This window comes from Podarcis vaucheri (assembly GCF_965113315.1).
Source record: "Podarcis vaucheri genome assembly, chromosome: 2".
Lineage (NCBI taxonomy): Eukaryota > Metazoa > Chordata > Lepidosauria > Squamata > Lacertidae > Podarcis > Podarcis vaucheri.
The window spans coordinates 5,304,119-5,320,113 of record NC_138760.1 but is presented as its reverse complement, the minus strand read 5'-3'; the positions used below and the strand labels follow the sequence as shown (position 1 = coordinate 5,320,113).

At 47.3% G+C, this 15,995-nt stretch overlaps 1 protein-coding gene across 8 annotated transcripts in view; it reads right to left on the bottom strand.

The window, feature by feature from the left end:
- ARHGEF25 (Rho guanine nucleotide exchange factor 25) overlaps positions 1-15,995 on the bottom strand; it is a 72,067-nt gene that overhangs the window by 21,445 nt on the left and 34,627 nt on the right. For 7 of the 8 annotated variants that reach the window (XM_082208202.1, XM_082208199.1, XM_082208196.1 and 4 more), the window contains 4 exons: positions 8,329-8,642; positions 3,241-3,318; positions 1,702-1,829; positions 929-995 (listed from right to left, as the gene is read on the bottom strand). In XM_082208202.1, the coding sequence (XP_082064328.1) occupies positions 929-995; positions 1,702-1,829; positions 3,241-3,318; positions 8,329-8,642 (587 nt within the window). The remainder of the gene's footprint in view (positions 1-928; positions 996-1,701; positions 1,830-3,240; positions 3,319-8,328; positions 8,643-15,995) is intronic. The other variant, XM_082208197.1, reaches the window with a different exon arrangement.

Genomic DNA, 15,995 nt, shown 5'->3' with positions numbered 1-15,995 from the left:
TCATTAACAGTCATCAACACTTAAAAGGTTGAAGAGACCTCTGCTTCAGAGTATCTGAAGAAGTGTGTATACACACGGAAGCTCATTCCTAGAAAGCTTATACTTAGTTGGTCTTTAAGGTGCTACTGGAACATCTTTCAGTAAAAATATTTTATCTTCCATCATTGTTATTGACTGACAGCAAGTTCAGCTCAAATAAGGGGGACTATTTATCCATGTATAATCAAGTTATGGAAATAATTTCTACAATTTGTGACTAGAAATCATGGGACAAACTTGAGTGTGGAGGAGCCCTTAGTTAGGTCCCCTTAGTATACACTGAAGAAAACTTAGTTAAATGCCACACGGATCTTCCCTTGTTTTTAAAACAAAAAAGGAAGAACAAGAAGCCTGAGGTCCTTACTGGGGTCCAAATACTGGTACTTTTTTCAGATTTAAGCCTGCTTAACATTGTCTGTGGTCAATGTTGCTGCCAGGCAAAAGTCATTCGGGCAGAAGTGTGAAAAGCGGGGAGATTTCTGCTCACAGAAGGCAGTGGTTTTGGATACCAGAAGGAACACTGTGTGGGCAGGGGTGGAAACACTCTTATTTCTTTCAGAAAGGGTGGGGCATAAAACTACTAAAATACCAGCATATGGAACAGACTGGTGGGATGTGGCAAGAGCCAGCAGCCATGGGGCCTTGGGTACATGGGAAGCCCACTGTGGGCTCTTGGGACTGAGCCTGATTCTTTATCCACCTTTCCTTCCTAGGTTCCTAGGACAACAACAAGGAGGTCGGATCAAGAAACACAGAGGTGAGCAGCAAGCAGTGTGCTCTCTCACTGGAAGACAAGCAGGTTCTTGCCCAAGGTCCCACAAAAATCTGGAGACGGCCCCGTTGGTGGACAGAGGGGAATCAGTGCCTAAAATGGAGTGGATGTTGGCACCTCCACAATCTGGCCCAGGTCCTCCACGTACATCTTCTCAGTCTCAATCAACTCCCTGAGAACAAACCTGCAGGGGAGAGGAAGCAGCAATGTCTAAGGGGAAGGAACCTCACTGCGTGACCCCCTTCCCCTCCATTTCCCCCTCCAATCTCCCTTTTCAATGCCACAGGCATGCTGCCAGCCTCCTCAACACAGGCCCATGCATGACCCACAGGAAGGCCCCTGCCAGCAAGCTGCTCAACGTTACAGAGGCAGCAGGCAGTGGCGTAGCGTGGGGGGTGCAGGGGGGGGCGGCTGCACCGGGCGCAACATCTGGGGGTTAGGGTTAGGGGGCGCAAATCCACGGGTTAGGGGGCGCAAATCCACGGGTTAGGGGGCGCAAATTACTTGCCTTGCCCCGGGTGCTGACAACCCACGCTACGCCACTGGCAGCAGGCATACCACCAGGACAACATTACGCGGCCATGGTTCGCCCATCATACTCAATACATTTGTAGGCATGAATATGCAGACAGCCAGGGGCCACTCCACAAAGACAGAATGTGTGCAGTGAAAAAATGAGGCACGCAGCTGCCTACCTTTTATGGGGCATGTGTTCAACATACTTGGCGCCCAGGCCCTGAATCCGCTAAACTTGTGAAATAGTGCCCGCGTTTGTGGGTGGGGTTTGGTACCCACCAGGTCTGTGCATCTGCTCTCCCCAGCAGAGGCTGCTCCTCCCCCTGCCCTTCCCACTGCTGCCTAGAAGTCGGTGCACAAGAGAAATCACTTACATACTCTTTTCTAAGGCACTGAGCCTCTCCTCCTCTTCCTGTTCCTCAGAGGCTGGGGGTGGCATAGGAGGTTGTGAAGTGGGCTCGGGGTTTGGAGGGTCACCAAGGAGCAGAGAAGAGTCAGGGCCCTGCCATGAGAGAAAGGGGGGGGGAGAGAAGAGCCCATAACGTCTTACAACATTTCACATTGGGTGGATTAACCGGGGAAAGGGGCACTGGGGACCCAGGATGAGACGCAAAATATATTGTGTGGGCCAAGAAGGTGTAGCAGGATCTTCTATTTCCCCTAAGCTCACTCACAACACATCAGGCTCTGAAAGATCAGGGGAAGGAAAGAATGTCCATCATAGATCCTGGAACACTTCTCCAATTTGGAGCAGATATCCTGCTTTTGGAAATGATTGACTGATTAATTGCCTGAAATAGAGCTGAAAACTAATTTTGGAAGAAAACATTTAAAATAAACCGCAAATCAAATGACATTCAGCTAAACATATTCTCATTGGTTTGTTTTATTCAAAATGCCTATCTATATCTATATCTATAGCTATAGCTATATTTATATATATATATATATATATATATATATATATATATATATATATATATATCACAGCTATGTAGCCCTATATCCTGCCTCTACATTGGAAAGAAACAAACCATTCAAATTCATTTACAGAACCGTGAAGGAACCAAGCAACGTGTCTTCATAATCCTCAGATCACTTCCCTAACTTTATAAACACATGCCATTTGTTTTCATATTTACTTGCTATCATCCTCTTTTCCGAGTCATACTCAAAAAAAGTCATTTTCATTAACTGCACCACATTCCACAGTTGTTTTATTTCTAGTCAGTTTCTGTTGGGACCTGCAGCATTTCCCATCTTGCTATTTTTGCTAGCATTAAAACAATCTGGTGCTTTGACGGGCATGTTCTAGGATGGCCAGATATGCGTTGCACAGACACAAGCCAGCCCCCCAAATTATTTGCGTCACAAAAAAGGGACACCAATCTGCATGAAATTGTTTGTGGAAATACAGTCCATCTCCCCATGGTGGGGAAAACATAAAGTGACTTGTGTGCCCCTCTCCACAATTCCTCTTGTTTGCGGCCCCCCACCCCCACCTCCCCAAAACCACTCTTTAGCATTCAATCACAGCAAACAGCAATTTGGGACTTCTCTGGACTGGAATTTGCCTGGGAAAGAAGTGGGGCAAGAGCAAAATCGCTGGTTGTGTCTGCTGAAGTCTGCTGATAACATTTGATGGGCAACTTCAAGGCCTCTGCTTTCTCCCTTTTATGGTCTTTTGCCCTTAAATTAGACATGGACTGGGAAGCCCTCAGAAAGAGAACATGTTCAAATATAGGACTGCCCCCCCCTCAAAACAGAGGACTGTTCTCTGTAAAGTAGGACACATAGCAACTGTAGTCCTCTCTGGGGTCCCATGGAGAAGAGGGGGGATTGTTGCCCCCTCAACCTGGTGCAAGACAACGTTGCCTCTTACTTTGCTCCCCATCCGTCCCCCTGCAGCTCACCTGGCTGCTTTTTCCTGAGCCATCCCCTTCTAGCTGGCTGGAGAACAGGGAAAGGTCTGGGAGATGAGCAGTGCTATCCTGTAATGCAAGGGAAGAATGTTAGATAAGGGTGGCAGCCCAGCTCAGCCTTTTGGGGGCCACAGGGAATTCTCTCCTCCCATCCCTGTCCAAATCATCAGTCATCCTATGAGAACTGCAGTACTAGAACCTGCCATCCAAATTCCATGTTCGTACTGTTAGGGCAGAAGGCATGGAAGCCAGCAGTCGGAGGTGCCAGAGTCAATGACAGGCAGACTACATAATTCTCATTTTCTCCCCATTCTTCTCTCTTGCTCAGTTGTGCAGGAACCAACACTGAGACCAGGGGCTTTTCCATGCTTCCTCAGGTCCTGCTGTTTGGGGGGCGGGGGGGGGCAGGGAGTCACTCAGACCTGTTCCTAGAAAGTGTGGGTCAAGCGGAAAACCCCTTGGACCTGCTCTAGGCAAGGGGCAAGCAAGAGTGTGACACTTTCTTTTATGCCACACTATCCAGGCACAGGTCTCTGCTTCAAAGATCCATTTCTGAGCAGCATTTTTAAATTTTTACCCTGCGCTTTCCCGGAGAAAACCCGCATTTTACCGCTGAATCAGAGCAAACTATGATTGTTGTTTGCTCTGATTCAGTGGTAAAACATGGGTTTTCCCAGGGAAAGGACCAGGACGACGACAACAACAAAAACTGCTTGGATGTGGAGCTTTGAAGCTCAGACGTAGAAGCCTAGCAGGAAAGGAAGTCTGGATGAGCCCTAAGGAGGAGGAAGCTAACAGCCAGTGCCACTCTTTGGAATAAGTAAAAAGGCAGGCAAGTGCTAAGAGCAAAGTGGTGCAGCAGTGTCTCCCGTGCTCTGCTGGACCAGCCACCACTGCAAGCATTTGCCAGTCCGTACTACTTACAGATCAAACTGGTGTTCCCTCTGTTAGCACCTTTCCACAAATGTGTATAGCAAAATTCGAACAGCCCCATGCCTTCTGAAGGCCAGGGCACAAGGGTCCTAATTGTGCAGCTGTCCATGGAGGTGCAGGTCAATTCTGTGTCCAGGGCAGCTGTTTACCAGCTTCATCTGGTACGCAGGTTGAGACCCTACCTGCCGGCGGACTGTCTCGCCAGAGTGATGCATGCTCTAGTTATCTCCCGCTTGGACTACTGCAATGCGCTCTATGTGGGACTACCTTTGAAACTACAACTAATACAGAATGCGGCAGCTAGACTGGTGACTGGGAGCAGCCGCCAAGACCACCTAACACGGGTCTTGAAGGACCTACATTGGCTCCCAGTACACAATTCAAAGTGTTGGTGCTGACCTTTAAAGCCCTAAACGGTCCAGTATACCTGAAGGAGTGTCTCCACCCCCATTGTTCTGCCCGGACACTGAGGTTCAGTGCCGAGGGCCTTTTGGCAGTACCCTTGCTGTGAGAAGCCAAGTTACAGGGAACCAGGCAAAGGGCCTTCTCAGTAGTGGTGCCCACCCTGTGGAACGCCCTCCCACCAGATGTCAAAGAGAAAAACAACTACCAGACTTTTAGAAGACATCTGAAGGCAGCCCTGTTTAGGCAAACTTTTAATTTTTGACAGACTATTGTATTTTAATATTTTGTTGGAATCCGCCCAAAGTGGCTGGGGAAACCCAGCCAGATCGGCGGGGTATAAATATTATTATTATTATTATTATTATTATTATTATTATTATTATTATTATTATGTGTTTTCCTTTGCCTACATACAGGGGTAGGGAAATCTGCAGGGGACAGCTGGTGGGTGGGCAAGGCATGTTTCCCCCTACCCACCAATTAACCCCTGTAAATGCCGCTCCCTGACCATTTTTAATTTATTCCAAACCCCACCCCCCGCTGTGTTTGACAGCTTGTAGTAAGCCCTGCAGAGGGGCAAAATGTCCTGGGAGAGGCATGGGAGGGGTTAAACCCTCCCCTCAGGTAGTTTGACCCTAATGCAGCAAGAATAAAGCAATATTAGCCTTTAAGAGTAATCAGGACTGTTTATTCTGCCTCCTCCAGTATTCTTAAAAAATCCAGAATTTCCCACTGGGATACTTAAATCCTTCAATCAGAATTATGTAAATCAAGTGCAACTGCTTAATTATGCACCATCTATTCTCTTTCCATTATTTGGGATTTTAAGTATCTCAATGGTGTTTGGTTTTAAAGCAAAAAGGCACAATGGGGGGTGAGTGCAAGGAAATGGAACAGGCACCAGTCATGTAAACTTGTCAAAAAGGGAAAAAATAGGGTGTTTCGGGTTTGCATATGGGTGTTCTGATTTATATCCTCACTTTGCTCAAAAAGAGTCCAATAACTATCAGGTAAAACAATGAAATAAAAAACCAACACCGTAAAAATCTACCCTCGCCGCCCCCCCAAGAAAATGTCACCCATTTCTAAATGTCACCCAAAGGAACCTGATAAAAACCACCAGCTTCCTACAAAATTAAAACCCTTAACAAAAAGGGTTATAAATGGAATTTACCCTGGGGGTGGGGAGGCAAAATAAGGTGTTCAGGCAGGCTTCCCTTAGGAATTTCCAAAGTTTGGGTGCAGCTACCAGAAAGGCCCTCACCTTGCTTCCAACCAGATATTTCAGGGACTGTTGGGACGCACAAGATAACTTCCGTTTAAGATCTCCTTAAACTGGTAGGCTCGTATTAGAAAAGGCAATCCTTTGGATTAATTTATTGTTTTGGATGAGGATATCACTAGAAAGCACTTTCAGATGGGCCCAGAAACATTTTTTGTTTTTTCCCCATCTGGTGTCAGGAAAGAAATCAGGCTTTGGCTGCGACAAACACAAAACCTTTATATTTGAAGCACGTTCTTTCCCTCAAAACTGTAGGTTGTTCAGGGTTGCTGGGAGCTGCAACTCTGCAAGAGGCAAACTACACTGCCCAGAATTCTTTGGGGGAAAGGATGTATGTCAGAGAACACCCATATGCTCTATCACAGCACAGAGATGAGCAACTTACAAAATGGGGGAGAGGAAGAGAGATTGTTTTTTCAGCCCACAAACAGCAAAGGGTCTTATAGGCACTATGGACCTTTGGCTCCCCCTCCTGTTCCCCCTACAACTCCATCTACAGCAGGGCTAGTCAACGTGGTGCCATCCAGATGTTGTGCACTACAACTCCCATTATCTGGGGGGCACCAAGTTGACAACTGGGAGGGGTGGCTAACACCCCAGAGGACAGGATCACACTTCAAAACGACCTTGACAGATTAGAGAACAGATTAGAGAACTGGGCAAAAATAAACAAGATGAATTTTAACAGGGAGAAATGTAAAGTATTGCACTTGGGCAAAAAAAATGAGAGGCACAAATACAAGATGGGTGACACCTGGCTTGAGAGCAGTACATGTGAAAAGGATCTAGGAGTCTTGGTTGACCACAAACTTGACATGAGCCAACAGTGTGACGCGGCAGCTAAAAAAGCCAATGCAATTCTGGGCTGCATCAATAGGAGTATAGCATCTAGATCAAGGGAAGTAATAGTGCCACTGTATTCTGCTCTGGTCAGACCACACCTGGAGTACTGTGTCCAGTTCTGGGCACCACAATTCAAGAAGGACACTGACAAACTGGAACGTGTCCAGAGGAGGGCAACCAAAATGGTCAAAGGCCTGGAAACGATGCCTTATGAGGAACGGCTAAGGGAGCTGGGCATGTTTAGCCTGGAGAAGAGGAGGTTAAGGGGTGATATGATAGCCATGTTCAAATATATAAAAGGATGTCACATGGAGGAGGGAGAAAGGTTGTTTTCTACTGCTCCGGAGAAGCGGACACGGAGCAATGGATCCAAACTACAAGAAAGAAGATTCCACCTAAACATTAGGAAGAACTTCCTGACAGTAAGAGCTGTTCGACAGTGGAATTTGCTGCCAAAGAGTGTGGTGGAGTCTCCTACTTTGGAGGTCTTTAAGCAGAGGCTTGACAACCATATGTCAGGAGTGCTCTGATGGTGTTTCCTGCTTGGCAGGGGGTTGGACTCGATGGCCCTTGTGGTCTCTTCCAACTCTATGATTCTATGATTCTATGATTCTATGATTCTATGAACCCCTGATTTGCAGTGCCAGAGCTAAGTGCTGCTGCCAGGTACACAGTGCCAACCAAGCTTTACAGGTCAGACCTCCACATTCCCCAGCCTGGTTCCATATTAAAATGAAATTCAGTGACCTCTCTGCAGGAGAGGGGTGAAGAGGACTGGTACGGATTGAAATTGCAGAGGAGAATTAGTAACCAGGGGAGATTCATTCAGGGGAAAGTACTACAGCTCTGGTGCTTCAGTAGTTACCTGCTAGGATAAGAAAGGAGAAACCCACACCCTCTCCTTCACACACAAGTACACAATATATTAGAGGTTTATTTTTCCAAACTTCTTGCGGACATAAAGAAAAGCCGCAATGAAGCAAGAACGCTGGATGGCACAGAGATCTGTCATTTTACATATTCCTTGGGACAATTCAGTGATGGGTGTCGTCAATGAGTTCTGCTCATGTTCAGGATTTCACCAATGACCACATTTGGCCTTGCAATTTTCCTCCCCCCTGCTCCCTTGGGCAGATTATGGAGGGGGGTTGTTGGTGGTATTCTCTTACATCACGTGGCTTGGCTTACTGATACCATAGAATTGTAGAGCTGGAAGGCAGCACAAAGGTCATCTGGTCCAGCCCCCTGCAATGCATGAAACCTGCCCACAGCCCTGGGTGGGCTCAAACCACAAGCCTTCTGGTTAACGGCCAGAGACACTGACCCACTGCACCACAGAGAGGTGTTCTGTTTGCTTTGAAACAGCCTCTGGCAACCCAGCACACCCTCCAGATGTTTTTGCCTGCCACTCCCATCAGACAGCATGGCTAGTTTGGTGGAAGCTGATGGACACTGCTCTATGGGCATACTTGTGTATGATGTTAGCCCCCCTGCTTCTGGCATGTTTCTGTCTCAGTTGCCGAAACTCATCTGCAGGGGGCTTGTGGCTAGCTGGTCCAGAAGGGAAACAAGACAACTTCTCGCTCATGGCAAGACAGGCATTTCTCTGCTCTCACCGTGCCTACCGACTCCTGCGGCGGGACAGCAAAGGGCCCCTCTGCTTGCCCCAGAAGGCCCAAGTCGATGCTCTTGCGATCTTCCTGGCGCCCGTGCCGCCGAGCCCGGCCCTCTTGTTTCCTGAGTGGGCGTTCGCCCCGAGGTAGCCCGCCGGCACTTAGTTTGCGCACGGGGTTGGTCAGCCATTTCTTGAGGGTGCTGACCGAGTGGCGGGAGGCGGGGGAGCTGGGAGCCGAGCTGCTGGATGCCTGTGGCTGGATGGAGGCCACGGAGGCAGAGATGCTGCCATCGCTGCCTGCGATGGAGTAAGGATCTGCGGGGAGAGGACAGGCACAACCAGTGAGTACATGGACCGATTTTGTGACGTACTCAAAGCACACACAAATCTGGAGGCGCAGAGGCCGTGCTTGCATCCTAAAGGGGAAAGAGGCTGGTCTCGAAGCTTCCTGGAGGAAGGCACACCCTTTGGTCTGGAAACCCTTCCTCCCAATTTAAGAAAAGGTCACTCAAATGCATGCACAAGGCAGGGGCACAGAACACTTTGCAGCCCTCTCAGGCATCCTCTCAAGGGCCACGTGCAAGAGGCAAAACCTGGGTAGAGGAATGGATGCAACTCTTAACCTTGCACCGTAAGCTACACTCCATACCCATCTCACTCCAACCAGGCAAGCCTGGTTGTCATTACAGTTCAATGGCACACTCTGTCAGGGACTGGGCGGAGGAGGAATGGTGGAGGTGGCCTCCCCATCCTGACCCTTCCATGGAGGAGGAGGAAGACAAGATAGACAGGGGTTTGAGGGAGGTCACAGCTCAGAGGAAGATGAGGGGGAAACCATGGGAGAGCCAGAGCAACACCTGGCTGACATATCATTGAAAACATTCCAGACCCTCCATCTCCCAGAACCCGGTGAGCCTTAAAAGTAGGAGAGCAAAGAGCTCAAAGACAGAGGGCACGTAGCAGCACCCGTAGGGGAGGCAATGATGATGACGAATGAGGACACCTCATTCACTCGGGACAATGCCATTAACCAAGAGGCTGGGTTCTATAGCCTCTCTCTGTAAAGACTGAAATAAATAAGGACTGTAAGAAACTTTTTCTTGTCTTATACTTTCCTGGGCAACCAGTCGGGAGCCGCTGACAGCATCCTGACAATTCTGGATATGCAAAAGCAACTGAAGAGGGTCCATAGGAGGACACGGGGCAAGTGTGGCCTGGGGGGAGTCCTGAGGGCTGCATTAGAGAGGCTTGGAGGGCCCCATTGACCTGAACTGCTCCACCTGAAATCCAAGGTGTTAGAAGGAGCAGGCCATAGCTCAGTGATGACATTATTTGCAGGCAGAAACTCCCAGATTCAGGCCCCTGGTATTTCTAGTAAAATGGATCTCAGACAGCAAGCCTGTAGAAGATCTTTGCTATTACTTTTATTTCCTGATCTGCCTGGGATTCCCAGGCAGTCTAAATCAAAGCACTGATCAGACCCAGACCCCCTTAGCTTCAGCAAATTATTATTTATTAAATATGCATACTGCCCTTCATTCACAGATCTCAGAGCAGTTCACAACAAATAAATACAATATAAAAGCACAAATACATGATAAAAACTAGAACAAAATCAAGCAAACAATCCAATACACATACACACACCCAAGATTGCTGTGCTGTGTGCCTCTCCAGATCATAGCCCTGGCCTGTGAGACCTGCTCTGCGATTTCAAATAGCTGCTGGAGCTTACAGCCTCTGTCCTTATCAGTGTGAGCATTCAAAGTGAGTACAGAAGTGAACAGCATTACATCACTTTTGATGGTTCCCACCCTCCACCCTGTTAAAATGAATTTCCCCACTTTGTAGAAGAGAGACCTATTGGAATGCACATGGGAAGTAGGTGGGTGGTTTCTGCTTCTCTCAATTCACCACTATCCACAGGGCAAAACCCCACATGGCTCCTTCAGCAGCTAAGCTTACCTCCTTCAGAGCCATTAACAGTTTATTGAGAAGACATCACCTTGCACTCCCCTTGTTGCAACTGAACATCGCTAAACTTTGCTAAGCTCCACACCTGCACTGTTATGGGGCATGACCTTTTGGGTTCTTATACACATGATGCCTGATCAGGCTACGAGGTCAGCTCTGCATCCATCTCCTTTGCAAACTCAGTTGGAACGTCAACACAGTTTGGAAGTGGTCAAAAGCATATATTAGTGTCACTCCAGCGCTGTTAGAAAATGGTAATGCCCAATCTCAACATTAAGAATGAAAAGCTGGAAATTGCAGGGTTATGTTCACTTGAAAGCTGTGATAAACATAGCAAATGGCCTCAAAAATTTGGTGAGAGGAAAGCTGTTGTATTAGAAAATGGTGGTGTAAGCTGGAGAAACACAACACAGGCATACAGATCTATGACAGCAGATTCAAGCAGCTCACATCTCAAGATACCTACTTACTGTTTAACATCATGCAGATACTTTGCTCTTGCTCCAAAGCGGTTATACCTACTTCACATATGCATGCGCCCCACTTGGCATTTCTCTACAATTCATTATTACATGCTTGGGGTACGATTTAGTAGTTATTTGGCAGTTGCCGCATCAAGGAGCTACTTGTGAATAGGACCATCACAGATACACCATCTGCAAATGAAACTTTCATTTCAGGACATCATCTCACAATGCAAGGCTTTTATACAGAATCAGTTCCCACATTCAGCTACCAGTCATCAGATTTAAGAAAAATGAGTGTTGCGCACGCACGCACACGCACATGCACACGACCCAGGCACTGATGACTGGCAGCTTAATCCACTTATTACATTTTGATCCCATCCTGCCACCAGGAGTGCATATGCTTCTGTATACACTTCTCTTCCGCCCATTTTAGCCTCACAACAACCCTGTTGAGATAGGTCAGGCTGAGAGAGGAGATCACCCAGTGGGCTGCATGGCTAAGGAAAGATCTGAACCTGGGTCTCCCTGGTCCTACTCAGAGACTCTCTCACTTAACCGTACCAAATTTGTGAATGAACTTCCATGAAAGTTGCCAGCAATCATCTGATGGGTCTGAGATTGCCTGTTTGCACATGCAGATCAACAACTTGATGTTGCAGTCATGAAATGATCAACAGGAAGATGCAAACTCACCCTCTTATCATATGTAATAGTGGCTCAGATGTGGGTCCAAGTCAGTGTCCCATCTAACTAACTTAAGAGGGCCAGATCTGCTTAACTTCAACAGCAGAAGTTTGCCTTTAGCCTATTTTCTGTATGGTCTTGTGAAGTGGCCCCATGTGCCTAGAAAGATGGGCATGGATGTATGCAGGTGGGCAAGTGCAGAAAGATGTCCGCGTAAGCGAAGCAGGCAGCAGGCATGGGTGAGGAAAGGGCAGCCGTGCTCCCCCAGAGGAACTCTGCAGGAACAGCCCAGCAAGCGCCCAGCAGGAGGCAATAATGCAATGCAGCGGGATGACACCTCCTCCTGAAATAACTGCCTGCATCAGGAACCCGAGATGTGTCAAGCCACAGGCACCTGACCCCACCTTGGAAACTGACATGACAGTGTGAGGGATGTCGCTATGGCAACTGGCCAGCAGTACATATGTCTATGACATTGCGAGGACCAATTGCTAGGCTTAAAAATAACCAATTAGCACCTGCAAAGTGCAGCAAACAATGCCTTCTCTGCAGCCTGCTACCTCATCCTCCCAAAGTCTTAGGCCAACTTCCCACACAGGTGGCAAACCTGCATCTGGGCTAAAGTGCTTCAGACTGCAGATGAGAAGTCATATTAATTGAATTTGTTGTTTAGTCGTTTAGTCGTGTCCGACTCTTCGTGACCCCCTGGACCAGAGCACGCCAGGCACTCCTGTCTTCCACTGCCTCCCGCAGTTTGGTCAGACTCATGTTTGTGGCTTCGAGAACACTGTCCAACCATCTCGTCCTCTGTTGTCCCCTTCTCCTTGTGCCCTCCATCTTTCCCAACATCAGGGTCTTTTCCAGGGAGTCTTCTCTTCTCATGAGGTGGCCAAAGTCTTGGAGCCTCAGCTTCAAGATCTGTCCTTCCAGTGAGCACTCAGGGCTGATTTCCTTCAGAATGGATAGATTGGATCTTCTTGCAGTCCATGGGACTCTCAAGAGTCTCCTCCAGCACCATAATTCAAAAGCATCAATTCTTCGGCGATCAGCCTTCTTTATGGTCCAGCTCTCACTTCCATACATCACTACTGGGAAAACCATGGCTTTAACTATACGGACCTTTGTTGGCAAGGTGATGTCTCTGCTTTTTAAGATGCTTTCTAGGTTTGCCATCGCCTTTCTCCCAAGGAGCAGGCGTCTTTTAATTTTGTGACTGCTGTCACCATCTGCAGTGATCATGGAGCCCAAGAAAGTAAAATCTCTCACTGTCTCCATTTCTTCCCCTTCTATTTGCCAGGAGGTGATGGGCCCAGTGGCCATGATCTTCGTGGGGGTTTTTTTGGTTTGTTGTTTTTTTTTGATTAATTGAATACTCTTCCACATAAAAAATTCCCACCACACAGAAAGCTAGTCTCCATCATCAACACCACTCCAACACTCTAAATTTCTATGTGGAGATAGTTTTTTAAAAAATCTATGTGGAGAGAATTATTTTGTCTGCAGGAGCATTCAGTCACCCAAGACTCCCCATTTACAATCTGAAGCAGGTCAGCCCAGAAACAGACCAACCACCTGAGGAGGGATGAGACGCTAGACCTCCGCCCAGCCTCATCCTGCTTGTTTATTGCAAGCACACAATCTCTAGTTCCAGGCTCTTTAAGAAAATATCAAAAAGACTAGCTAACACAAGACCCAAGCATGCCGGCAGTCTAAAATGACACCTGGAAAGAGCAAGTGTAGCTACTCTCTGTACTCTCAACTTGAGCACTAGGTTTAACTACTTCTTTCTCAAAATTGGATCTATCACAGCTAAACCTAATTCACAGCTCATGTTGGTGTGTAGCACATGCAGTATTTTGGAGGAGGTACAAACAAACAAACAATTCTTCCCATCTGACTGGGTTGCCCCGGCGACACTGGGCAGCTCCCAACAAAAAATAGTAAAAACACAATAGAAAACAAAGCCCCCAAACAAAGGGTCAAACTACATGTTATACATGGGCCTAGTTTGAGCATAACACCCAGCCAACCCATGGCTTAGTTTAAACTGTGTAGCCTCCCAGTGAGATTGCCGCCGTGTTGCTCCTCCCTCTGGTACTCTTGCTGCTATGAGTGAAGCCATGATTTAGTGTGTTGTCTGAATTGGGGCTCGTGGTTTGTCTCTTCAAGACAAACCGTGAGCAGTAAGCCATAGAACAAACCTTCGTTCAATGAAGTTTTTAATGTTTTGGTGTTCTATTGTGTTTTAATTTGTTGGAGACCTCCTAGAGTGGCTGGCAAGCAAACAAACAGTTACAGCTTGTGGGACAAACTGTGAGCTGGGGATTGAAAACTACACCAAGCCAAACCATGGCTTAGGTCACAGCAGCACTGCAACAGAAAGACTGGAGGAAGAGTAAATTAGCTGCCGTCTTCTCTCTGAGTATCTGCACACTATTGCACTCATAGTTACAGGTAGGTGTTGGTCTGCCGTAGTAGAAACAAAATAAAAAAAATTCCTTCCAGTAAGTGTGCATGCACACAAAAGCTTATACCAATAACAAACTTAGTTGGTCTCTAAGGTGCTACTGGAAGGAATTTTTTTTATTTTATTGCACTCATAGTACACCATAATTCAGCTCAGCATTACATAAGAACCAGGTCAAAAGTTGCACTGCACAGCTATGCCTATGCTTTTTCTTGATTTCTTTTTAATTACCGGGGTGGATTAGGCAGTGTGGGACCACAGGATGTGGGAAGACCAGCCCTAACATTAGGCAGACAGAGCTGACCATCTCAGGTAGAAGATGCTTCAGGCATTGGTGTCAGCCACCTGAGAGTACTCTTTCGTCAGAGGCCAGAGCCGTGTCTGCTGCTCTCAGGTGCAGTGGAGGACACTATCCCTAAGATTCCTGTGCGAGTCCAGTCCACAACTATAAGAGAGCTTTGTTTACAGCTAGCACCTTGAGACACCAGTGACCTTGGGGCAACTGTAATTCAGGCTTGCAGAACGTCAGGAGCTCATCAAGCCAAAGGCAGTCCTCCAGAAGCTCACTAAGCAGCATCAGCCCAAGATATTTTGGTGCCTGAGGCAGAAAGTCCAAGTGGCACTCTGTGATAAAAATAAAAAATACACCAAATCATCAACAACATTAGCTGCTTTTTCACCATTAAATAGCTCCCCACCTCAGGCTTATGCCAGCACTAACCTTGACCAGGTCTAATGCCAGCACTAACCTTGACCAGGCCTAGCATTATAAAAAAAGAACAAGTTGCTACATATTTGGGCACAATATGTGACTAGTGTGTGTAAAGGGGGTGCTGAGCTCAACAAGTCACAACTGTTTGTACAAGTTGTCTGTAAAGGCACCATCTCCTGCAATCTGATTCTCGCTGGCCTCTCTAAAAAAAAATTGGCTAGAAGTATCACAGGAGCATCACACACTCTGAAATATAGCAAACAAGGGGGTAAATGGCCACCTTCAGACAAGATTTGTGCCACAAGAGAAGGCCGCCCTTAGCTGCGTGCTAACCAAGCTATTGTCCCTCTGCTTCTCTCCTTCCCCACTTCCACCCCCTAGTTCCATGGGCGCCGGTGGGGCAACAGCCTAATATTGGCGGAGGAGGAATGTGCACGGCACGTTCCTTGGCAAGGCCTGCGTAGCTCTGGCTGCGCCATCCACCATCTGTTTTTCAGGAGTTGAATGTGCTGGTGGGTGGAGCCACGTGGGGGGCAGAGAGCCTCAGAACTCAAAGGTTTTTGAATTATTATTTTAAAAACACATTTTCTCCCTCTATTCAGCACCAATTTTTCAGGGATTTCTAAAGACAACAGTTCCCTCAGGCGGTACAACCACCCAGCGGGGAAAATTTTCCGCATTCTATTTTCAGTCAGTATCAAAAACTGCACACAGGGAGGGTTCTGAGATGGGCTTAATCTGAGCCCCGAGCTGACTACGGCAGGGCTCCACAGCCCATTTTTCAGCATCAGGCTCAGCCCCTAGATCATGGGAAATACAGTGGTACCTCAGGTTAAGTATTTAATTCGTTCCAGAGGTCCGTACTTAACCTGAAACTGTTCTTAACCTGAAACACCACTTTAGCTAATGGGGCCTCCTGCTGCCGCTGCACAATTTCTGATCTCATTCTGAAGCAAAGTTGTTAACCTGAAGCACTATTTCTGGGTTAGCGGAGTCTGTAACCTGAAGCATATGTAACCCAAGGTACCATTGTAATGGAACAGAAAAACTTGTAAGCATTTGGAAAGGGTCTTTCTGTCTCTCCTTTCACCTGCTCCATAACAAACCAAGACCATAACTGGGATTGGACAGCAGCGCCTTCTTACTTATTGGGTGTGATTTCCAAGCAGGACTGAGCGTCTGTCTTATAGGACAAAATAACTTATGGACTTGAGAACTCCTCCATGAATCTTTGACAAATTCATTGGTGGCTGAAGCTGTTCATGGATACTAGCCACAATGGCTGTGTACTAGACTAGTATCGGAGGCAGTGGTACTGGAGAACAACATCAGGAGAGGGCTTTGGGCTCACGCCCTGCTCG